General features: G+C 39.7%; 1 protein-coding gene across 8 annotated transcripts in view; it reads left to right on the forward strand.

The window, feature by feature from the left end:
- The window catches only part of CPNE4 (copine 4), a 346,982-nt gene that overhangs the window by 306,087 nt on the left and 15,670 nt on the right, over positions 1-25,225 (forward strand). For 7 of the 8 annotated variants that reach the window (XM_075921917.1, XM_075921920.1, XM_075921919.1 and 4 more), the window contains 3 exons: positions 672-805; positions 15,158-15,212; positions 22,025-22,126. In XM_075921917.1, coding sequence (XP_075778032.1) covers positions 672-805; positions 15,158-15,212; positions 22,025-22,126 — 291 coding nt within the window. The remainder of the gene's footprint in view (positions 1-671; positions 806-15,157; positions 15,213-22,024; positions 22,127-25,225) is intronic. The other variant, XM_075921924.1, reaches the window with a different exon arrangement.

Genomic DNA, 25,225 nt, shown 5'->3' on the forward strand with positions numbered 1-25,225 from the left:
GCAGAGCTGCTCTGCCTCGGGCTTCCCAGAGTCAGCCGCTGGTCAGTATCAGCAGCAGCTGAATTGGGGACAGCTGGGGTGCTGCCGGGTTGGTCCCGCAGCACCGAGGGGCAGCGCTACAGGACCTACCGGCAGCACCCCAGCTGCTCTGCCCCCAGCTTCCCCAATTCAGCCGCTGGTCAGTTTCAGCAGCAGCTGAATGGAGGAAGCCGGGGGCAGAGCAGCCCCAATGGTCCGGCTGCCCGGAGCACTTCCAGGTTCCTGATGGTGCCGTACCATCAGGAGTGCTGGACCATCAGATGCCAGACCAATGGAGTTTTACTGTACAACCTAAATAAATGCATTACCGGCATGCACATTACATATAGTTTGTTAGCTAGAAAAATAAATTGTGATATAGGATGTTCACTGTAATGATGCTGTTTATGCTGATTTTTGCTCTGTATATGATGATGCCACAAAAGGGACATTATTGCAGAATTCATTAATTAGTTTAATTTTTGTTTTAAAACTATCATATCCAGCAACTGTCCATGATAAAAAATGTGGCAGATCTAGAGATACCCATGTACTGTAACATTAATGGAGAGCAACTCTCCTTTCCTTTCCTTTCCTTTCCTTTCCTTTCCTTTCCTTTCCTTTCCTTTCCTTTCCTTTCCTTTCCTTTCCAGGTAGCTATAGATTTCACGGCATCCAATGGAGATCCTAGGAACAGCTGCTCTCTGCACTACATCCACCCGTATCAACCTAATGAGTACTTGAAGGCATTGGTTGCTGTTGGGGAGATTTGCCAAGACTATGACAGGTAAATAACCATGTTTGCTAATAGAATTGTCTCTAGAATGTGTTTTAACAATACAGAACTGATGACTTCATGCTGCCGGCTGCAATCATTTAATGTTACTCACATACAGGAATCCTTATAGGTAAAAAAAAGTTTCAATCTACAAATACTGAGAGATACACTTGAGATTCATTCATTTAAAAACTAATGTTTAACAGAAAACATCTATCTCAAAGATATATCATTGATGTGTATAGTACATGTCTTGCCTGTCTGCTTCTATGTTGAATTACATATTCATGAGCATGGTAATCCTTTTTACACCTGTATGACTAGTTTATATATGCATTGTAGGTATCTTTTTTTGATATTCTTGTGGATGACTCTTTTTGACCCTACAAGAAAGTTGTGAACCCTTATTGATTTCAAATAGCTCTCCCGTCACTGTCAAATAGATTGGCCATTACTAATCTAAATTACCCTAGTAAAACCCCTTTAAGTATTCTTTTTTTTATTTTATGAATGTATACAGTGATTTTATGCAATGATTCTCTCCAAAATCAAGGACAAATTTTGACCACTCCAGCAAGGATTTTTAATTTATACCTACTTGTATTTTGTACAGCATGAAATAGAATCATAATTTTTAAAGAAGAATATATTATGCATTAAAAAGTATCCAGCCTGCTCACAGAATGATCTTCACATTCCAACATAAGTTTATCATGGCAGGTGTAGCACTGTATTGAACTGCAGCTTGATTTATTTCTCCCTTACTGTATATTAACTATTCCTTCAACCGGGGACTGTGAGCTTCTTTACTATTAAATTTTTTAGGTGCAAAAATATTTAAAAAAAAAGCCATACACTTTTGATGACCTCAAGGTTAGGTGAAATGCTAAGAGAGAGAGAGAGGACAGGAGGAAGCTAGTGGTGGACAGAAAGGAACAGATATAGAAAGGAAAGACAGAGCAGTATCTCACATATATCAGGCTGGATCCTTGATGGCACAGAAGGGTCAGATGTCCCAGTTGGTGTGCTGGTGTCATAGGGTTGGGAATGCATAATAATAATATAATTAGGACCCTACCAAATTCACAGTCCAGTTTTGTAAATCTCACAGTCACAGGATTTTTAAATTGTAGGGGTCCTGACCCAAAAAGGAGTTGTCGGGGTGGTTTCAAGATTATTGTAGGGATGATGCGGCACAGCTACCCTTATTTCTGCTCTGCTGTTGGTGGTGGTACTTTCTTCAGGGCTGGGCGGCTGGAGAGAAGCCAGTGCTATCCAGGAATCCAGCTCTGAAGGCAGAGCCACTGCCAGCAGCAGCGCAGAAGGAAAGATGACATGTTATGGATGCCCTTCTCCATTGCTGCCTGCAGAGCTGGGTGCTTGGTCAGCAGCCACCAATTTCTGGCTGTCCAACTCTGAAGGCAGTAGCGCAGAAGTAGGCTGGCATAGTATGGTATTGATACCTTACTTCTGCACTGTTCCTGGCAGCTTCTGCCTTCAGAGCCGGGTACCTGGCCAACAACTTCCACTCTGATTGCCCAGCTTGGTAGCAGTGCAGAAGTAAGAATGACGATCTTCCTGGAATAATCTTGCAACTCCCCTACAATTCTCTGCTGGGATGGGACTCCCGATTTGAGAAATGCAGGTCTCCCCTGGGAAATCTGTGGAGTGTAGGGTAAAAGTACACAAAAGACAGATTTCATAGCCCATGATGCATTTCTAAAGACTGTGAATTTGGTAGGACTCTAATAATGATCCTTGAGGTTCACAAGCAAAGGACAAGGTCTCTTCAGAGAGTTAGAGGCTTGTCTGTCTTTCCTCCTAGGAATCCATTCTCCATTTGATCCCCAACCAAGTCTTTTTTTAAGGATCTCAAAAGGGGCTGATAGTTGGAATAGTGTATCCGCTTATTATTTTGTTCACCATAACACCTAGTTTCCAGCATGCTAATTTTGGTCCATTAATTTCCAGACATGCTGTCACCACAGTCATTGGGTTGTTTCAATACAGCTTTTGATTGATCCAGTCCAGTCTATCGGTCTTTAAAGTTTTCTGACTTTTATAAAAAATATTATGTAACAGGCTGAGTTGATTTTTTTTTTAAACCCTCAGTCAAGTTCAAGTACAGGCCTTCTGCCAAACAGGTCTTTGGGGTTGTGAGATGAAACAGAAAATGTTTGCAGCAACTGCTGAAAAATGAAACCACTGAGTTTTGTATAGTTCCTGTCATTTGGAACATTTTCCTTTCCTGTATTCAAACAGCACACATGAGTATAGTGCTTCTTGTGCCAAATACTTAACAAAAAAAGATTGCGGGGGAGGAAATATAAAGCTCTCATCGGGGTATGGATATTATTTCCAACACCAGCATTATTAGAAAAACTATATAAAGATTGTAATTTAATAGAATAGGTAGGGAAATAATTTGTCATTGAGCATCATCAGTGTCAACAAAGCAAGTAGCATGATCATTTTTTATATGGTCAGTTCTGCTGATATCGCAATTAGATATGCTTTCTAGATCACTACCAAATATAGACATTTTGGGCAATAATGTAACTGAAGTCATGAGGCAGATCAATTTTCAAACTTGCACTTTGTGCTACTATAACAGGGTTCCCAACATCTTTTTTGGATAGATATTTGTGAACAAAGTAAATCAGCATTTGTAATAGAGTGGGTTTGAATATTTTTCAAGTAAATATTTTTCATCAAAAAATGTCAATTTGTAGAAACTGAAATTGTTTGTGGCAAAAGGTTTGTTTTGATAAATTTCATTACTTGAAAAAGGGGTTTTGAAATGATCAAAAATGTCCTGTTTTCACATTTTTATAACAAAACATTCATTTTCTTTTGGTTCAAGTCAAGCTTTTGTTTCAAAATTTAATTTAGTTTATACTAAAAACAAGATTAAAAGGAAAAAATATCAAAATTGGAATGAAACATCATAATCATCAAAGAAGCATTTCAGTACAGTATTGTGATACCTTTTTCCAATTTGTCAGTTCAGGAAAGTTTTCATGATTTTGACAACTTGTCCCAGTGTGGGTCAGGGGAAAAAAATTATATCCTGAAAAGTCTCTTGGGATGGGAAAGCCTTTTCCCATTCAGCCATATGATGTTTATAATTCAAACCCCTCAAGACTGGCCCATCTCTGTTGTGCTTTTGTTATATTGGCAGTTCCAGCTAGCATATATGATTAACACATAACAATGCAATGATATAAAAGATGCATCCCTCATGATATTTTACAGCCTCTTTGAAGGTCGTAGCCGTAAGTCAGAGCAATCCAGTATATCTCTACAAACATATAGTATATTAAAATGTCTGGTCTGATAGCCTCCATGATTTGTTTTCCCAAAGATGGTGCTGGACAATTACCGGACAACCATGAGTGGCACTTCATCATTACATAGAGATAACTGTCTCTGTACAGGGAAAATATTTTGGAATTGGATTGAAAAGAACCTGATCAGACAGTCTTAAATAAAGCTACACTATTTAAAATTCGGCTCCATCTACAGAGCCAAATTATGAAAAATTTTGTAAATAATTATATAGTAGTATAATTCTTCAACAGTAGCAAGTATGGAGCAAAAGAAGTGGATTGGATTTGAAAATCTGGCCATGTGTTTGAAATGTTGAAATTTTATTTTGCTGCTTGTAAAATTGCATTTCTAATCTCCAGCTCCCATTGATCAAATTCTCTATTTTAATTTGAATATTTTTATTCTCTTCCCTGATTCAACAATAAATGCATAGCCCCAGTTAAATCAATCAGGAAGAAGCACACGCCTAAGTGCTTTGCTGAATAACGATGGAGTTAAGCATCCTTATTCTTAGTGTGGAATGCAATATACAAATATCAGACTACTCAGTATGGTCCTACATCCTCTTTCATGACTAATTTTTACAGAAGATGTTACATTTATATCAGACCCCCTTTACACTGCCAGAGGAATATCAAGAGAGCTAATGTAAAGGAGAATCGGGTTCTATATAATCAAATTAACATTTGTAACTTTAAAAAGATGAAAGCGTAAAAGTATTAAATTTTTAAAATATTTGTGTCATCACAAAAATCACAGAACATCTCATTCTGCTTATGTGGCTGCCATTCTGCTGTGTTCTCACTCCCATAATTTTGTAAAGCATTTCATTTCCTGCCATCAGTGCTGGTGACTGGACTTGATGGCCTCTAGAGCAGCGGTTTTCAAACTACGGGTTGCAATTCAGTACTGGGTTGTGGAAATATCAGGCACTGGGTCTCATTGCTGCAGAGTGATCAAGTGAGCAGTGGGGGTGCAGAGGAAGGCTACCTGCCTGTCTTGGCACCACAGACTGCAGTGTGCCTCAGATGCAGGCAGCAACAGGATCGGCTCTTGGGGGAAAGGGTTCTGCACACTGTCCCTGCCCCAAGCACTAGCTCCACACTCCCACTGGCTTGGAACCTGCTGCTGGCTGCTTCTGAGTGCAGCATGGTCTGCAGTGCCAGCAGAGGCAGGAAGACCTGCCTTAGCACCCCCACTGCACCACTGACCAAGAGCCACTCAATGTAAGCCCCCCATCCCATCCTTGACCCCACCCACCAAAGCCAGAGCCCCTCCTACACCCCAAAGCTCTCATCCTCATCCCACCCCAGAGCCCACACACTAGTCAAATTATGTTGAGTCATGAGCATCAACAATTTTCTTCAACAGGGTCATGAGAAAAAAAGTTTGAAAACCATTGCTCTTGAGGTCCCTTCTAGTTCTATTTATCAATAGTAAGCGGTATCCATTTTGCTCATTCTAAAAGTTTGAAATTTCAAAGTTGTTGTTAGTTTACATTTCTCTGCTTGTTCACCTTCAAAGATAATCTTCTATTTTTATATTTCAAGACGTCCTTGAAACATATGGAAGCAGGGTTATATCTGTCCCCAGATGCCAACATCTTGTTTTCATTTATGGAAATAGCCTCCTTAATTCTACATCCACATATTGTTCCTGAATACTAACATGACAAATGTAAAATAGAGGTTTCTAGCCACCTCCCGAATGGCTATTAATGAGCAAAGAGTAAATAATTTCAGCTAAATACAGGAATAATGTATGCTCAGTGCAGTGCAAAATGTTTATATTGTAGTGAAAATCTAAAACCCTTTATAAATCCAACACTTGGATCAACATTCATCCAAGATTTGAAAACTCTTTAGGGTCTGATCCTGCTCCCATTGAAGTTATGGTGAGTTTTGACACTGTTGTATACTGTTGGTGCTCAGTATACAATAATAATGATTGATTATTGCTGTTACTTATTTAAAATAATAATTATTGCCTTGATGTTTTTATGGCTGGATGATTCAAACTCACCTATTCTGAATGAATGTACTAAAAATAAAACATCTCAAGCCTAGACCCAGCTCTTCCCTTTTCTCCAAGGACACCTTGCAATTTGTCATAGATGCAACTGTAGACACAAATTAAGCAAGTGCCTTTGGAGTTACATACATGAACTAAGCACTTGCTAGTGATTTGCCTTCAGGAGAGAAATAAAATTTCCAGGCTTAATTCATAAGATCTAGTTTTTAACTAGAACCCATTCCCATCCCAGTATCTTAAGTGATGCTAGCTCATTGTGTAGCTATTTTGTCCTTGCACTGTGGATGAAGAAATACAATGACTACCTTTGCTGTAGTCCTCTGAAGAAAACACATTAAAAGAATTATATCAGAAACAACAAGAAGAGCAGATTGTGGTTTTGATTGTAAATGTTATATAATAGTAATTACTTAAATTTGTGGCCAAAGGGTATTGTTTTTAATTAGTAAGTTTTCACTGTATGCAAGACTTAATTTTTCATAAATTCACTACTTAAAGCTATGAATGTTAAAAATTAATCTACTCATATAGCCCAATAAATAGAAATATTGTTAATTATTGAATATATCTGTTTATCACTTTAATTACAGAGACAACCTTTCTGCAGGCTGTTAAAAAAAAGATAATCAGACTATCTAAATAAGGTTAGAACCCACTGGAGAAAAGAATATTTTCATACTTCGTAAAGCAGTTATTGCACCATCTGAATAAAAATAAAACTTACATCCCAGTAAAATGAACAAAGAATTATAAAAATAATACTCTTAGACTCCCCATTTAAGCAAAATCCTTAGCCCATGCTCAGAAGTAAGCATTTGGCTTTAATTGGATTTAAGCATACGCTCAAATGCTATGGTGAGAGAGCTATAATAAAATAATAAATCCTCTTTGGACTGGATCCTCAGGATCTTGGCCATCACGCATTTTGTATGCACATTCATATAAGGAATGGTCACCATTACAAACCTATACTGGCTACCATCATCACAGTGTATCTCTGTAATTAGAACAGGAAATATCAAGGATAATTGTGTGATTCAGGTTGGAAAGATTGACTTTTGTAATAGTGATAGAGATGCAGCCGTGTTAGTCTGGTCCAGCTAAAACAAAAGACAGAACTATGTAGCACTTTAAAGACCATCTACTTCAAGACAGACCCAGGAAAACCAACAATAGAACACCACTTGTCATCACCTATAGCCCCAAACTTAAACCCGTTCAATGCATTATCAATAAACTACAACCTATACTGGAACAGGATACTACCCTCCGAGAGGCTCTAGGAGAAAGACCCATAGTCTCCTATAGACAACCACCTAACCTCAAGATGATTCTTACCTACAACTACAGGACATATCACACTAATACCAACCCTGGAACTTTCCCTTGCAACAAACCCCGGTGCCAGCTTTGTCCACATATTTACTCTGCTGACACCATTATTGGACCTAACCATGCCAAAGAAATTGACCTGAGAAGCAGATTCTTATAACTCACCAATGCAGTAAAAAATAGCATACTGTAGCTAGTCCAATACAAGAAACTAGGTAATTTCATGAATCTTTATGGGAGGCAGTTATTTTTGCTTTTTTGGCTAAGATAAAGTATGGTGTCAACTTTGTGTCTGATGCATCTTCCACTTGCATGGGATGAACTTAAAAACCTAGTAGATTATCCCCACGTTCCTAATTTCAAGGTATATAGAGCTTTCAGAGTAGTGAATTTCTTCACTACATCTTTTAAACATATAATCAGTTATTTATGTGGTAATCTGTCCTGTAGCGCCCCTCAGTTATACTTACATTTAGCAAATTGGTCCTGGTTGGAAACCCATCAATTCACACAGGTAAACCATTTTCCAGTACTGCTTAGGCAAGTTTAACCCTTTACCATGATAAGAGTGCACATCTTTTGTCACAGAATAGCATAACACAAAGACGTGAGGCCATTTCTCTGCTTAGTCACATCTTTATCACCCCTTTGGAGTGAATGGGGTTACAGGTGTAACTGACCATGGGGTGTGTCTCTTTATTACTTAGATTTGCTAGGAAAAAGCAGCCTTCTACCCCACAGACCTCTGAGTAGTAGCTTGTGGTTTTTTTTTACATTGACACAACTGTCATTGATTGCTGGCTTTTGTTTGACTGACCTGATAAAGTCAAGAAAAATGTCCAGAAATAAATACAGTCCCTCAGTATGGTAAATGTGGCTGATTCAGGAGTTTTGTGGTGAGAATTTGACTTCTGCAACATGCAAATATATTATAAAATGTCCTTGATTTTGGATTCCAAATCAATAGCTCAGAGAAGGATTTTTAGGCAATTTGCTCTTAGATATTGGATAGGGCATCTAGCTGAATTCTTAATTATCAACATGCTTTATTTCTGTTTTTGTAATTTTTTTCAAGCTGATTGTCATTTTGATTTCAGTTGAATTAAACCAGCAGAGAATTTATACCTATCTCATAGAACTGGAAGGGACCTTGAGAGGTCAGTGAGTCCAGTCCCCTGCCCTCATGACAGGACCAAGTACCATCCCTGACAGATTTTGCCCCTGATCCCTAAATGGCCCCCTCAAGGATTGAACTCACAACCCTGGGTTTAGCAAGCCACTGAGCTGCCCCCCCCCCCCTTGAATCATGGAAGGGTCACTTCAAATACTTCTGGTCATCCTAAAAAATTAATTTCCTTCCAGTAGCACATTAAAAATCTCTCACTCATACATATATGCCTAAATATGCTCCTACTCTCCCTACCTCCCAAACAGAATGAATTTTCTATCTGCTTAGTTCTGGTAGAAAACAAAATTAAAAGGAATGAAAAACATTGCAGGGAAAAGTCATATCATGTCATGCATGTCACTGAAACATTAAAGATAATGACTTATCATGATGCAAAGAAAAGGGATAGAGCTCAATATATATGCAGCAATGATTTGGGTTTTTTTCCTGTTGTGCAGCATTATGTACAGTCTGGAACTGCACTTGTCCAATGTAAAGGTGCTCACTCTTGTTCAGTGAAATTGACCCTGAAGGGTAGGCTATCTTCTATAAGACCAATGGAGTTCTAAGTTGCCAAGGGCTTCTCTACACTACGGGGATCAACACTGCCAGAGTCAATCTTCTGGGGTTTGAATTAGTGGGTTTAGTGAAGACCTGCTAATTCAAACTGAGAGGGTGCTCCCGTCTGCAACAGTTGTCCTGCTCCTTATGAGGAGTAAAGGAAGTCGACAGAAGCATGTGCTCCTGTCGATCTCTGGCTGTGTGAGTGAGGCCAAAATGTGATTTAAGATACTTCGAATCTAGCTATGTAATTAATGTAGCTGGAGTTGTGGATCTTAATTCAACTTTTGTAGACTTGGCCCAAGACTGTGAAGGGTTGTGAAATTGTCCTTTGTTTGGGTTTGGTATCAGTTTACAGGTTCATTGATTTCCAGAGCAATTTAGAGTTAATCCTTTGGAAACTACAGAGATCCATACACATCCTCCTAAGGACTCATTTGACTGGTAGTCTGGAAATTGCTAATATTTTAAAGATTAGTAATAGCCCTCTTATGGTCTCATGGAGTGCCCCCACAGTCTTTCTAACTATGTGGTCCCATTTTATCAGCAAAGGACATTTAGTAAATTAGGTTGTTTTACACCTGTAAGTATAAATCAGGTCACTGTCAATTTATTTATAAACTAACAAGGAAATATGCATTTTGGTCTCATCTCTCTGATCATGCCGTTTTACCAGGCTATATCTCACAAGACAGTCTTGTAGTTTTTGCATTTTATTTCTATAACCTTTCATTTCCCTTCACCCATTTCCCACCTTATTTACAAAGGCTTTTTTTCAACAGATATTTACTTTTTTTGGTGCTTAGCTTATGAATTTCAGAATTCATTTGGTATTTTAGCACTACTGAGCTTTTTCAGCCTTCTTTTAATGTTAATCAGGGGAAGTTTAAGGCTATTGCATTTGGCTTTGGATTTGTTAGATACTTCATTAGTAGATGTCGTTCAGTGGGTAGCTTCAGGGAATTTGTATTCCCCATATTCATTAATTATGCTCCTTGTAGGTGAGACTGCTATTACCATCAGACTCTTGATTCCCAATTTTATAAATTTCTATTTCTTCCTGCTCAGCAGATTCCAGCTCCCCAAAGGTGCCTAAGAAGCATTTTGTAATGGACTGTATTTCAATCACAGCTATAAGTAAAGCTGACACAGGAATGTTAATGTCTAGAATCTGAATATTTATGCCTTGACTGTGTAGAATTTCTGTCTGTGTCCAACCAAACAGTGTAACAGGAGCCTTAATGTATCATAGCAGTTTTTGTATTACACGAACTAATCTTAACCCTGCCCATAGCTCCATGAAACCCACTGTGCATTAGTAGCCAAATCGTGAGGTCCATTTATCTCCACAGAAGTTTGCTTACCCAAGGACTTACTAAAAACTGGGGGGGAGGGGCTCTGTTGTACTTAACAAATGCTGGTTCTGCCTTAGTAGTGATTTGGCACCATATAATAATACAATCCCTCTGAATGCACCTGAAGAACTGCACCTGCTGCCAAGCTCCTCCACTGGTCCTCATCCAACCCACAAGCTCTGCATCTAGCAACTGAAATGGCTGGCAGAAAGGAAGTACTTGAGCCATGGCCCACCTCTTCTCTACCCCATGGGAATATAGGGGTGCAGTTGTGCCCAGCTATTTTGCAGGACCATGGGGGATGAAGAAGGCTACTTGTTTGTTTCATCTGCTATACATGCATGGAGCAATTGGATCCAATCTGACTTGAACCAAGGTCATCATTATTTGGTTCTCTTAGGCTCTGGGTATCCTACATATACATAGTTTCAGTTATGATGCTGGAACTGGAAGAGTTGAAATATTTCAAATGGCTGCTGTATTTTCTTTGGAGCTACAGCTAATGCCTTGTAAACTGTTGTGATTCTGTATTTATTGACATGAAGACCTTCTGAGATATAAGTACTTAATAATACACTCAGAAACGTTATTCACTCACACAGTTAAAAGATAAAACACTTTAATTCGGCTCATTTTCTTCTCAGTCATTCCCTAAATATGAAAGATTACAGTTTAATCAAGTTTAATGACAGTTCGCTCTTTTGCCTTTTTGCTATTTTCCATGATTTTTTAATAAATTAAATGTGTAATAGACATTTGGCTTTTAATTTGGCAATTTGAGATGTCTGTTTAAGTGAGAAAAACATTTGATTTTATCATGGGAAAATTTACTGAACCAGACGGAGTTCCGTGCCTTTTGTGTAGCTAGACTGGAAAATGAAAGGCACGTTAGTTGGTTTTGGTCACCTTTGAACCACGTTGGAAATTATTCTCACTATATCTTTGCTCTGACCCTGAATCAAAATTACAGAGACAGGTGTACAGAGACATTCCACTCCCCTAATGTTAGCACAGTGCTATTGCTTTTACTACTGTACTGCTGGTGCACTAGCATATTTTCCTGTTAGGGTCTCAAAGCACATACTCATCTTGAAGCAGTTGAAATCAGTGGAACTACCCATATACTTCAAGTTAGCAGGAACACAAGTTGCTGAATTGCAGCCAAAGTACTTTCACCGACAAAAGTAGTCCAACAACAGCCAAAGGAGGTGGATAGGTATAAGTGTTGTTTTACAGATTGGTAACATGACACACAGACTAGTTAGAAACAAAATTTTCCAATTGCCTTAGAATTGGGTACTTACATCTGTATTCAGATACTTAATAAAAGTGGCCTGATTTTCCGAGATGTTGTACACAATAGCTCTCATTGACTTCCATAAACTTAAGAGCAAAGGCATCAGCAAACACATGGGCCAGCTAACTCAGTGTCTTGAGCAATGGCCAGTACCACTGGTTCCAGAGGAAGGTTCATATGACTTACCTAGAGTTTTGCCCTATCTCCCTGAAGCATAAGCATTTCTATTTTTTGCAGATGTTTTCACTGAGCTGTCTACAATGATTTGCAAGTCTTTTTCCTGGATGTTACAATTAGAACCCAGCAATGTATGAGTACTTTACATGATCCCTGACCATGTGTGTTGCCTTATATTTGTCAATAACATGTCCATTGAATCTGAACCTTAGCCCTGACTTTTCCTCTGACTCGAGTCCAAGCCTATACCCAATTTAGATCTACTCAGTCTATAGTATCCTTTAAGTGTTATGTATCTTCCTAGCAGAATAAATATCAATAGTCACATCTCAGCATTCAAATAAGAAGCAGCACAATTATGGCAACTATTTAACCTACCAGCACAGCACTGCAGTTGTCACTGGCTTCTCTAGTTGCCTTTTTGCATAGATTAGGGCTCAAAATTCTCGCTGTGCAGGGTGCAAACTCTCAAGCCATGTTTCCAAAATAAGTGTTCCTTGTCAAAGCTGATCTTCACATTGATTTTCTGTTATTCCTGGTAAAACGTGCCATAATATTTATCATCCCTGAAGTCAAATCATTGAGAATTTTGGAAATTATGCCTTGCTTCGAGTTTCAGAGAAGCCTTTTCTGCTCTGTGTAGAATGGAAAGCTACAGAAAATATGAAGTAAACTTGGCAAGGTGCTCATTGTTTATAATTTAAATGGTTTTGTCCAAGGTAAAATCATAGTAGTAGTCATAGTATTATTTGTTTATTAGTATTATTATTATTAATACTGAGTCCAGAGTCAACCTTAGGTTTTGTCTAGCACCACTCTCTTTCCCTGCCAATGCTATCTCCTCCTATGTTTTTGGCAGTGCTGTTGGTCATGATGGAGGTGGCAACTTACATGTGCATGTCCAAAGCTCTTTGTGACAGAATAGGCAGCACAAACAAGACTACGTCTTTGACTTTTTTCCACACGTGTCTTTTTTTCAGGTGTATTTATATGAAAAAGAAAAAGAGCACTCGGCTGCGATGAGTTTTCTTTTTCATATAAACACATTTGAAAGAAGATGTGAGTGCGAGAGAGAGCCAGAGTTGCAGCTCAAGGGGGACTCAGTAATGTGTGGGGCAGCCTCAATCCTGCACTGTCCAGATGGCAAAAAAAAACTCCTGACATACCGTAGAGCAGCTGCAGGGCTGCTCTAAATTATGTCATCCACAGCTGGGGTGATGGAATGCTAGGCCCCTCCTGTCCCGTCATATCTCCTCCTCCACCCTAATGCCTTCCGTGTAGGAAAAGGAATTTTCCTGCAGACCAGGGAACCTTTAGCAGTCCCATTGGCAGCTTTTCTCCTGCCACGTCTCAGCAGGGCATAGATGATGAGGTGGAAAGGGAGCTGTGGATCATGTTACAGGTGGGAACCCTCATGGAACTTGCAACTTATTATAGGTGACATTTCCCCTTCTGTAATGTTGCCAGAAGACATTTCCCACCTGGCCAGTTCCATGAACCTGAAACACAAAGAGCCTTAATTACACGATCCTCCCTTCACTAATCTCTGCCATCTTGAGGAGGATGATCCTGTCTCCTCTTATCTGAAAGAACTATGTTGTCACAGACTTTACCTATATGAAAATTGTAAGGTAAGAGCCCACGCTACTCAGTCTCAGGGAGCAGGAAACAGAATTTAGAACTACACATATTATGGTCTTTCACAGGAGGTGATCTGTACATGGTTTCCCACTGGTGGGATGCTCACAGACCATTTTACTCTGTAGACATCTCCAGTTGGTCTGAATCTCCAAACACCTGAAATTTTTCACCTGCTTGACTCGACTCCCCACTTCTCTTGCTCTTCTTCGCTTCCTCTCTCCCATTTCTCTAGTCACAAGCCACTTCTGTTTATACTTCCTTTCCATCATGGAGGTTGTGGTGTTTCCATTATGAATCAGGCATGCATTCTAGTCTTCTTCTCTTGGGCCACGTGATAGGGTAGTGCATTTTTGTCAGGGTAAATTTATTTCAATGTGTTATGTTGTTCAGTAGAGGTGCCATGATGGGTCTGGATAAAGATGGGGACTGAAAGAAAGCAATAACTAGCATTTAATTACTCGTGGAAACAATGACCACCAAAATACAGGCAGCTGTCTGTTTTAGGAGTAAGAGAGGCATTGCTAGTCAGGGGAGCATCTGAGAAGTTGTAGACCCAATCCAACAAGGATTTACTTATATACCTAACAGTATATACTATGGCTGTGTCTAGACTGGCCAGTTTTTCTGGAAAATCAGCAGCTTTTCTGGAAAAACTTGCCAGCTGTCTACACTGGCCGCTTGAATTTCCGCAAAAGCACTGACTTCCTACTGTAAGAAATCAGTGCTTTTTGCGGAAATACTATGCTGCTCCCGTTCGGGCAAAAGTCTTTTTCCGAAAGACTTTTGTGTAAAAGGGCCAGTATAGACAGCAGAGATTTCTTTTCCGCAAAATAGCCCCGATTGCGAAAATGGTGATCGGGGCTTTTTTGCGGAAAAGCGCGTCTAGATTGGCCACGGACGCTTTTCTGCAAAAAGTGCTTTTGTGGAAAAGTGTCCTGCCAATCTAGATGCTCTTTTCCGAAAATGCTTTTAACGAAAACTTTTCTTTTAAAAGCATTTCCAGAAAATCATGCCAGTGTAGACGTAGCCATTGTGAATAATGCTTTAGAGTAAAAGCCTTTGTTGTGCAAAAGGTAAAGTATGTGCAGTCCTTAAATCTTTCCAGGATCAGGACCTTGATCAGCAACTCTTTACATTAGACATATCAAATAACTGGACGTAATAGGAAAAGAAAACTAAATGGTATGTCAGAATTCAGAGTATAACAGTCCAACTCAGAGAAAAGTGCTGAGAATCTAGTAACATCTATGTTTCAAGATGCTCAATTAACACAAACAGGAATCTAAATGTGAGGGTAAGAAGTGAGATGTCTTGCAAACACAAATAAAGGTGACCAAATGACATGCTTGATCTAGCAGCCTTTTCTGTGCTCTTCTGCTTTGACATATTTTTCATGGGCAAATATAAAAGAATAAATGGAACAATGTCTTTTCTTGGTTGGAAAAAAACTTTTTTTGTTTTATTTTCAGTGATAAAATGTTCCCAGCCTTTGGTTTTGGAGCCAGGATACCACCAGAATTTAAAGTAGGTGTACAGACGAATCTTTCTGATTTCCATGGTTTATATGGCACAATGTATTGCTACTGGTAAGATGGTTTACCTCTGGGAAAATAGTTCCCTCAGCTTGTTTCATTCTGATGGTCTTCTGCTCAAGTTGTTATCTTGTTACATATACAATGCTAAAAGGCAACCCAAAATTAATGATGTTACAATGCCATTCACAGTTTTTTCTGAGGCTGACATTAGGGTGAGTAGGTTTTATCTTTCCTGGTTCAGATTAAGTTTTGAAGTAAGTATATTTTAGAGCTGTATTTTGGAACCATTAAAAATGTGCTAAGGTCTGATATTACAGAGCCAACATTTGGAAGATTCACTGGGGCCTGCTGCTTTGAGAAAATGTGATTACACCAACACTGTCTCTGAAAATAATGGTCTTAGTGATGCTCTAAGTTGTGGCAATTTTGTATGTCCAAGAGTCTGTCGTCAGTGCAAGGAATGGAATGCTGGAAAATATCCATGTTAGAGAGAAGTGTACCCATGCCAACGGAGGTGAGGAATAGATTGATACTGAGTCTAGAAGAGATGAACATAAGAAAATAAAATCCAGACAGGGGATAATAGAGTCAGTGAGGTATCTGGAAAGTGCAGGTTATGAAAACAGAGACAGGAATCCAAATTCTTTGTTGTGTGTGTAAGTTGGAGTGAAGAGTAGCCAAAGCATTGTTCCTGAGCTGATAAGAAACACAAAGCTACTTAATGATTCTTCACTAGTTTAAATCAGGTGCAATTTGAGAAGCAGGACTTGATGATCAGGATGGTTCCTCCTAACTTTAAAGCTTGAGAATCTACAAGCTCCATACTTCCACAAGTGCAAAATTCACTCCACATCAGAATGCCTCCTCCTTTGCATCGCCTATTCCCACTCCCACTCCCCCAGACACACAGTGTTGCAATTACAGTAACATTGGGAGAAGCCTTAGCAAGGTAAAAGGTCTATGTACAGGTGTGGGTTTTGTGTTACATAAGTTATATTATACCATGAGAAACAATATGTTCAGGAAAATATACCGGAGTGTCCTTGTGTCCAATAATACTGTTGCCCAGCAATAAGAACACAATATCTACTCATAACATACTTTGTATGTGTCCTGAATGGCAATATTTTAGTGCCAGTCTACAACTTTCCTAATAGCATTTGCTCAGTTTGATTTTTTCAGTACGATTAAATCCCCATTGACTGAAAAGCTCGAATGTGAGAAAATGGACTGCACACAATAATAGATAAGTGCAGTACCTAGTAACTAAACAGTAACCTGGCATTTCACTGCTTTCCAGAAAAGAAACAGCCTATTCAAATTGTATAAGGTATGACATGATAATCACAATATGAAAAATTACTATTCATACACATTCGTCAATCACATTTTCTTTGCAACAGCAGCCAGGAGCCATAGTCATTATGTTAAAAACAATGATTGGGAAGATAAATACATAGAATGACTTCCCCTACCATTAGCATTAGTGACACCTAGCAGACACATGTGAACTTTGCACATCTGTACCTATGGGTTATAGTCCTTAAGTGCATTTATCGTAGAGCCCAAGATGCATAACTCTTTAGCTAGATGGGACAATACATGCACCGCAGCAATTTGTTTTGTGCGGCAAGGAGAGTGGTCATCATGCCAATCAGCAACACATCATTGGGCATTTGCACGCTTCTTTTGAAATTCATACAAGTAAGTGCCCTTAGTAAAAGAGCGGCTTTACAGTGAAATTGCAGTTCAGGGTACATTGGAAGTCTCAAAGGCAATAGCAAGAGCTGCCCGAGTGGTGGTAAGGAATTGGCCTCACAGGACCTAGGCAATATGTGGTGGGGTGGAGTAAAAGTGGCCAGGCAGGCCAATTAGCTCCATGGGGTGCACCTGGAGGAGGAGCCAGTGAGCATGCCACTAATTAGAAGGTAGCTCAGCTGGGCAGGAACAAGATGGGTCTATATAAAGCCTAAGATGAGTGAGCACCAAGATGCTGCAGGAAGGTGGGGAAGTAGACTCAGTCACTCCCTGACTGAGAAAGGGAGGATCTTAGTGTCCTGCCCAGGGGAGACTGCAGATCTGGTAGCAACCAGGGTTGCAGACCAAGACAGGACAGGGGATCACACTGCTAGAGAGAGGGAGCAAGCCTGGCGGAGATAATTCCAGGATGGCCAACAGGAGGTGCCTCTACCAGTGAATGGCTCCCATAAAACACTGACAGACAAGAACCTCACAAAAAGGAGATGGAGATGGAGATGGGTTTAGGAGAAATAATCTGAAACCTATGAATTCATTGATTTGTAAATTGAGTGTATGCATGAGCAAAGGGAGCTACAAGACACACAGCTCAAAGAAACACCTGCAATCTGCTCAATGGGAGAGTGCCATAGACATGATAGAGCTAAATGATAGGACCTCAAATAGCCAAATGAAAACCCAAGGAAGAGAATAATCAGACTGCAGCAACAGGTGGGGGACTTGCAACCAACTTGATGTGAGCTCCCAGGAAAGAGAAAGCCTCAACAGCACTAACTGGTGAGGAAGAAGGCAATGAGTTTCACTATGCATCTGAAAATCTTAACTAGCACATGCATGAACATTGAAAGTGGTGTTAATAATTGTCAACTCAGCTGTTCAGTCCATCCTAATGACTTTCTGCATGTCTGTGTGCAGTGACTGTGTTCTACATAAATTAGTATTACTTCAGCTTTGCTTTAACCCCTTTTCAAAATTAAGTTAAAACTTGTGTCCCCTAGGAAGTAGGGAGGGGTGTCAAAATCAATACATGAATAAAGGTTAATGCATGAAAAGGTATGGCTATCTCCACTCTAATTAGACACTTGTGGCCAGCCTGTGTAACATCACTTGGGAGATGTGGTGAAGGGGCTGTTATCTGCACTGTACATGTTTGCTCTGGAAATCCTCCCCACTCACAGGGTCCTAGAGCCTCCATCCCCAGCATGAAAGTCTACACTGCAATTAAACAACCCCTTAACCTGGGCTTCAAGAGCTCAAGTCAGCGAACACAGGCCAGCCATGAGTTTTAACTGCAGTATAGATACACCCTCAGATGCCAAATATTCCTCAGGAATTGTCTCACATGGGAACATCAGCATCAGGGTAACTGTGAGACACCATAACTTTGCTGAAGTCCAAATGGGAGCCAACTACTCCTTGTGCTGTTGCAAGGTGAAGGAGAATGAGAGCAACGTAGCTGGGAAAAGCAGTGGACAATGGAATGTGCAAAGTGCCGGTCTTATTTATGTAAAATAGAAAAAAAAACATAATGTACTACTAAGTGTGCATTCAGCCTTATAAAGTAGCCATTGAACATTTCATTAACCAGTTGGGTGCCACTTATATGCAAGTTGACCCTAACCTGAAAAAGCTGTGGGTCGGTGTCTCATAAGTACCCAGTATCATTATAGTTTTCAGAAGAATTTATATAATCCTACGTGTTAGACAAGTTAGGCTTTTTCAATATCTGTTGGGCTTCTGTTAGTAGTTAGAGATCAATGTAGGAAGCTAATAGTCTATTGTTGGCTTTAATATATTCTGTCCTATTTTACCACCTTCTAACCTCCCCCTATTTCCTGTATTAAGTGCAATACTCAGCACAGTAACTATTATTCTTTACCACAAAATGCATCTTCCCCTTCCAGACCTGAAGAAGAGCTGTATGTCAGCATGAAAGCTTGTCTCTCTCGCCAACAGAAGTAGGTCCAATGAAGACATCACCTCACCCACCTTGTCTTTCTGCCAGTGTTCCACATTGTCAATCAAAAGTGGAAATGTCCAGGCAGAACAGAACCTGTTTGAGAGTGAGCTCATTGAAAAACATGTTTGTTTATACAATTTCTACAGTATTTCTATGAGGTGAATGTCTCTGTCACATTGGCTGAATAATATTTTTCCATATTTGAGCTCCAAATGAAAATACTCAGATTCGATTCTTTTCCTGCTAGCAGCTAAAGAGTTTAAACATCTGTTTCTGTGGTGGGACAAAGAACAGAGCAGATACAATGAGAAGTAGTATGCGCATCATTCCTAAGAAGCTCCAGCAGTGTCATCTGATATTTTGCAGTACGAGAATTCAACTCCAATAAGTCTTCTCTTCATCAGTCTGCCCTCCAACCCAAGTGAGCTAGTACTGTCACTGAGAGAACATTGATTGCTCACACTTTGACCAGAGTAGGCCTGTCAGACACCCCACCCCTCTGTAATTGACAGTTCTGCCAGACAATTCTGCTGTGTTACAGAGAAATGAACCCCCAGACAGCAATGACCTTTATCAAGAGGAGCTGGATTTTACTGCCATATCTAAGCAAAAACAGCCCAATCTCTCTGAGACTGAAAAATCCTCATATACTAGCCCAGGAAAGAACACACAACATGTGGAGCATGTACGATTTATCCCAAGGGAATATTCTATACTGACCACCCAGTTCTTGAATAGTGCTTCTATATAGGAGTCAAAAAAGAACATATTTTGGATGACCAAAAATATGGATTCAGAAGGAAAACCACAATAAGGAGGATGAGGAAGAGGGGAAGACTTACCAGACTCATCTTTCAGAAGACATGACACAGAGCAGAGCTTGCAAACCATACACCACCAGAAAAAGCATTGTTATAGTAGAAAAGAGCAGTTAAAATGATGTCAACTCCCTGAGAAAAGAATTGCCAAAAGTAACTTCCCTAATGAAATATCCCAACTGTGTATGTTTTGAAGACTGTACAGGTTGAACCTCTCTAGTCCGGCACTCTCCAGACTGATGATTGCCAAACCAGAGAATTTGCTGAACCACAGGAGGTCAATATTGTCTAGCAGCATCACCAACATTTCCACTGCTTACAAGGCTCTTATAAGTGTGGAGGCAGGAAAAGGGAATAAGGGAATTTGTGTGCAGCCATCTTGGTCTTGTTAACAAGAGAGCAAGAGTCAGGCTAAGTCTGTGGCCTGACAACGTGAGATCTGTAATTAGACGCTGCCTTTGCCTCTCGCCTCCATACGGAGATAAGGATAGAATGCTGACTCTGGCAGAGACCTTGAGATAAGGAGCATCTGGGTGGAACTAAATAACTGTTAACCATTGGTGTTTGTAATGGGAAGGAGACTAATTGTTATTGTTATTATATCTAATAGATAGTATATAAACTGCTTCATAATTGCTTGTATTCGAAGATCTGCCTGGGGGGGGGGCTCCCCCCCTGTCCAAACCAGTTTTCCCTTGCTGCAGCTCGTAATAAAACTGCCTCTGGCTACTTGTTGCTTAAACACAATGCAGAGTGAAGGCTTGTTTTCTTCCACAAAGACATTTAGGGGAAAATTAGAGTGAAATAACAGCACAGAACACTGAGAGCCAGGACTGGTGGCTGTAAACAAACTTTATGGGCCCGTGGGACACTTGGCCACACCCATGATAAGTGGACATCTGGCTAATTAAAATCATGCCAGATCACAGATGTTGCCGGACCAGAGAATCCTAGAATAGAAAGGTTCAACCTGTCTGAGAAAATTTGCTGCAGTCACAGGAACAAAAAAATATTCAGGATTCTGCACTTTTAGTCTATGGTAAGCATGAACCTGACCCTACTTCTATTAGCAACGGCCCATCACCTTGAAAAATGTGTACACCTATGTCATTTCCACTCTTTTAGAAGCATGAACAAATTGTGGCCGCAACTAAAAATAAAGTCTAGTAAACGGGGATGTGGCAGACCAAAGAAGTGAAGATCCTACCATCATGAGTCTAACTTTATCACCTGGTTGCTGGCTATGGAAATTGTGCAGCATGCTCTTTAATGAACTATAATTTTTTTGTATTGACAATATTTGTCAAACAGAAATGCTTTTAGCCACAGCTGCATTCAGTGCATCTGCCAGACTATTATCTTACTAAGTGCCTTGGAAATAATAGCTTTGGACTGATGATTCTTTGCTTTTTATGCATCTTAAGAGTTTTCAAAATATGATGCATTTCTGGATTTGAAATTTCATTCTCTGTCAGTGGCTTAATACTGTTAAATCGGATGTAAGTGAAAAGCATTGTGCATCACAGAAATTATGTTTCTATGCACCCAGTACATTATTGTTCATGCATCCTTGACAAACTGTATCTGAATAAGTAATAGAGCATGTTCCTAACCTTCACTGAATTTGTCAAATCATTTTGTCAGGCAATCCAAGTACTATCACAATTAATATGGCTGAAAAACAGTGAAATAATCAAAGTACTTTGTTCCTAATGCAGAATCTGTGCAAGGTGTTGTCTGTAGCTGTCAGGCCAAGTTGTACATATGCAATTACTAGTCATTTGTTGATTTGTATGGTATTGCTCTGCACTGTACATTGGCACAGCAGTCACATCTTTCTGCTGAAACCTGTGCTTAGCTACTGTCTCACACAGTTTACAGTGCTGAATGAGTTACCCAATGGCATGAAAAAGAAAATAGTTGGCAAATCAATACTTTCTTATCAGATCCCATGTTGTACACTTCTTTTAACAATAAGCAAAGGTGGTCTTAGTACTTTTGCAAGAGTACATGTCTTTGGAGGGAGAGGGGACATTGGTGTATGGGCTGAGGAAATCCTTATTATGGCATAAGAGAAATTTTTCAATTAAAAAATTCTCATTCAAAAATGCCAAAACTGAAACTGGTTATTGGAAAGGGTCAGTTTGACTAATTTCCTGTTTTATACATTTTTAAAAAGTTTCAAAATTGTCATATTATTTCATTTTGACATTTTGAAATGGAAAAGATCAATTTTGGGGGTCAGAACAACTTTTCATTGGGCAGAGCTGCATCCTGGTCCACGCCGCTTCACGCAACTCCCATTGGCCAGGAACGGTGATCTGCAGCCAACAGGAGCTGTGGTCGTTCATACCTGCAGAGGCACAGGTAAATACAGCAGCAGCAGCCCCCCAGGGGCTAACCCTGGTGAACTTCTGCCATTTTATTGCCCACCCCTGAACTACAGTACAGCAGATTTAGATTAAATCTCAGGAAAAACTTCCTAGCTGTACAAACTGGACATGGTGGAAGAGGCTGCTAAGGGAGGTCATGAAAGATCCTTCACTGGAGTTTTTCAAAAGGAGACTGTATCGCCATCTCTCTGGGATATTTAGACATAACAAATCCTGTATCATGGCAGGGGGGTTAGACTAGATAATCCTTGTTGTCACTCCTAAACCTCTATGACTCTATGATTAGCCTAATAAGCAATAATCACTAATGCCTACCTACTGTTGCATGTCTTGAAGGTCTCATGACTGCTTTTTTTATTTTACTCTAGTATCTGTGATATGTAGGTTATCACTGATCAGGATTCAGAGAGGATCCTTAAGATGTTAGTCTTTAACAAAACCTGGGTGGGATTGCAGATTGTAAGGACAATTGGTTTCCTTTTCCTGAAGGGGGCTCAGTTTTCAAAAATTTTGGAAAAGCTACCTGAGATACAATCATCACTGGCCTTCTGTACATGATGACTTTTTTTTTGTTAGAAACCAGGACTTAACCATTAGAACAATCTCACACCTGTGCATTATTCCTGATGACCTATTGCTAAGACAATTTGAAGAGGTGCCAAATGCTTGTGTTTTCATCATACTTCCTGCCTCTTAGCTAGGGTAGATTTTTCCACCCATTTACACAGTGAATAATTCCTTTCTTTGCAAGTGGCCCCACTGAAGAAAATGAGACTGGTCTTGGAATAAGCCACCACTTAGCACGAGTAAGGATGGCAGAATATAATAACATCTGTTACACTGGCAGTATTCTTACTCTGATTATCATGCACATTTACTAGATTTGTGGTTTTCTTATCAGACTAGCCTGGTCTATAAGTCTTTCTGGAATAAGCACAGTGACCTTGGTGCTGCAGCTCTGAACCGGGTGAATGATGTTAACCACAGTCAGCAGGTATAGCAGCAAAGACCTACGTGGTCTAATAGAACAATTTCATTTGCAGTTATTTTGCTATAATTTCTGCTTCATTGGGGATTAAGACCCAGAAACACCAAATAGCCACTGAACAAACCAAAGAGTGGTCGATATCTATTGTGATCCTTATTTTCCTTTTGCACACATCCAGCTAGTAGAAAACTTAGCAGGCAGAGAAAGAGTGAATCTAGTGAACAACAGCAAAATTATTACTGAATGAAAATTCAGATAAAAATACTTGGCAGTTTCAATTACCTTTGGTCTGCAACTGGTTGAGAGAGTGGCAGATAGCAGCTGGTCTTTTGGTCAGATAGTGCCCTTAGGCATGTAGTTTGGCCAACTAGAAATGTTCTGAAATGCCTCCAAAATGTGTCTGACAGTGTTGCAGTTTCATGTCCACTGATATGGGAAGACATGCAGTGATTTACTACTTGTTTGCTTCCATAAAGCAAATGGGCCTGCATGAATAAATGGTCATGTGATGTCCTGTGACTGTAACAGCCAAAACCTGGTGTAAGCAATCCAAACTTTGGTTTGGATGTAAGATGAGCTCACAGACTTCTTGAAGGAGATTGGCTTAATTCCTTTGCAATGCTGGTAGCTACCATGTTCAACTCCTGCTTAATATCTTTTGCATAATGGTAGTATTATGACTGTAGCGAGTAAGACTTCAGGTGAGAGTAGCACCTTTTCTACCTAACCCCATCACTGAAATGAATAAGAGTCATGCATTTACAAAACAACCTAGTCAACTTTTTGGATAGCTCCTTCCTGAAAATATAAAGCATGTCTACAATGACAAAACACACGAGTTCCACTATCGGAGATCATTCTTAAGTGAGTTAGCAGGTTCTCTTCAATATTACAGCAGTTACTGGCCCTGGTCCAGTCCATTTATGTAACCATTAAGTAGGTGGAGGCTGTCAAGTTGCTTTTTGTAGTTAGCAAACAGTGTACTGCGAGTACATAACCTCTGATCTCTAGGTAGGAAGACAACTGGATCAGGGATAAAGATACCTAATCCTAGCTTTTAGAATTATACCCTTCCAGGTGATGTGTGTTACCACTTATCCCACCATTGCAGTTGGCACATACAGTTTATGCAACACAGAAATTTGGGCCAGATGTTTGTAATATGTATATTAAGTAGACGAACATGGTGATTATGTGATAGTGTGTTAGAGTAAAAAGGATTAGGACCACAGTGGTGCAGGCAGATGTAGAAAAATGCAGTCTATAAACAGAGAAAGATGAAGACAGGAAGAAAGGACCCGCCCCAGAAATGGAGTGGTGCCTCAGAAGAAAGTCAGTCCCAGATGATCCTCACTGCGAGATGCAGCACTGAAAGTGCCAGAGAGCCAAAGGGGGCTAGAAAACTGATTTTAAAATAAAAAAGTATTATTATTTTTCTATGCCACTACATTTCACGTTTCCCTTTTAATCCGCTTTTTGCATTTTCAGTCATGTCGCTTAGAGAAAGAACCAGAAGAAGGGATTCTGTGTGTATCATGACAGAACTATTTTTGTAAAGGAGGTGGAGCATTTGCAACTCCCTTGAAGTTTAGAAGAAATTTGGTGATTGAAGGATTTTTTTATTTTATTTTTTTAATTTCCCTACCCTTAGTTCAAATAATAAGCACCCATCTGTCTTAGTTTGTTTATTTTTAATTTTTTCTTCTTCATAATAGACCAGACTGTGATTTTCTCATTCACACTGGGAAGCAGTTACACTCCCACCCCATAATCTCATTGGTTTCATGTGAGTAACTGCTCATCAGCATGGATGAGGGCTTTACCAGAGACCCAACGTTATTTTAACAATCATTTTACAGTGTAGCATGACCGTCTTTAACTCTCATCTTTGAACTGGAGAAAGCATGTCTCTTAATATGTCCTCAAATCTAGGCCATTCTTTAGTCACAGATGTTGGCAGTGCCATTTCTGAAGGGCTTTTTATAGTCTCTGTTTGTTTGTTTGTTTGTTTGTTTGTTTGTTTGTTTGTTGGAGGGAAGGGGTGTGTTTGTTTTGGTCAGAGGATATTACTTTGATTCCTGCACA

This window comes from Pelodiscus sinensis, chromosome 2, assembly GCF_049634645.1.
Source record: "Pelodiscus sinensis isolate JC-2024 chromosome 2, ASM4963464v1, whole genome shotgun sequence".
NCBI lineage: Eukaryota > Metazoa > Chordata > Testudines > Trionychidae > Pelodiscus > Pelodiscus sinensis.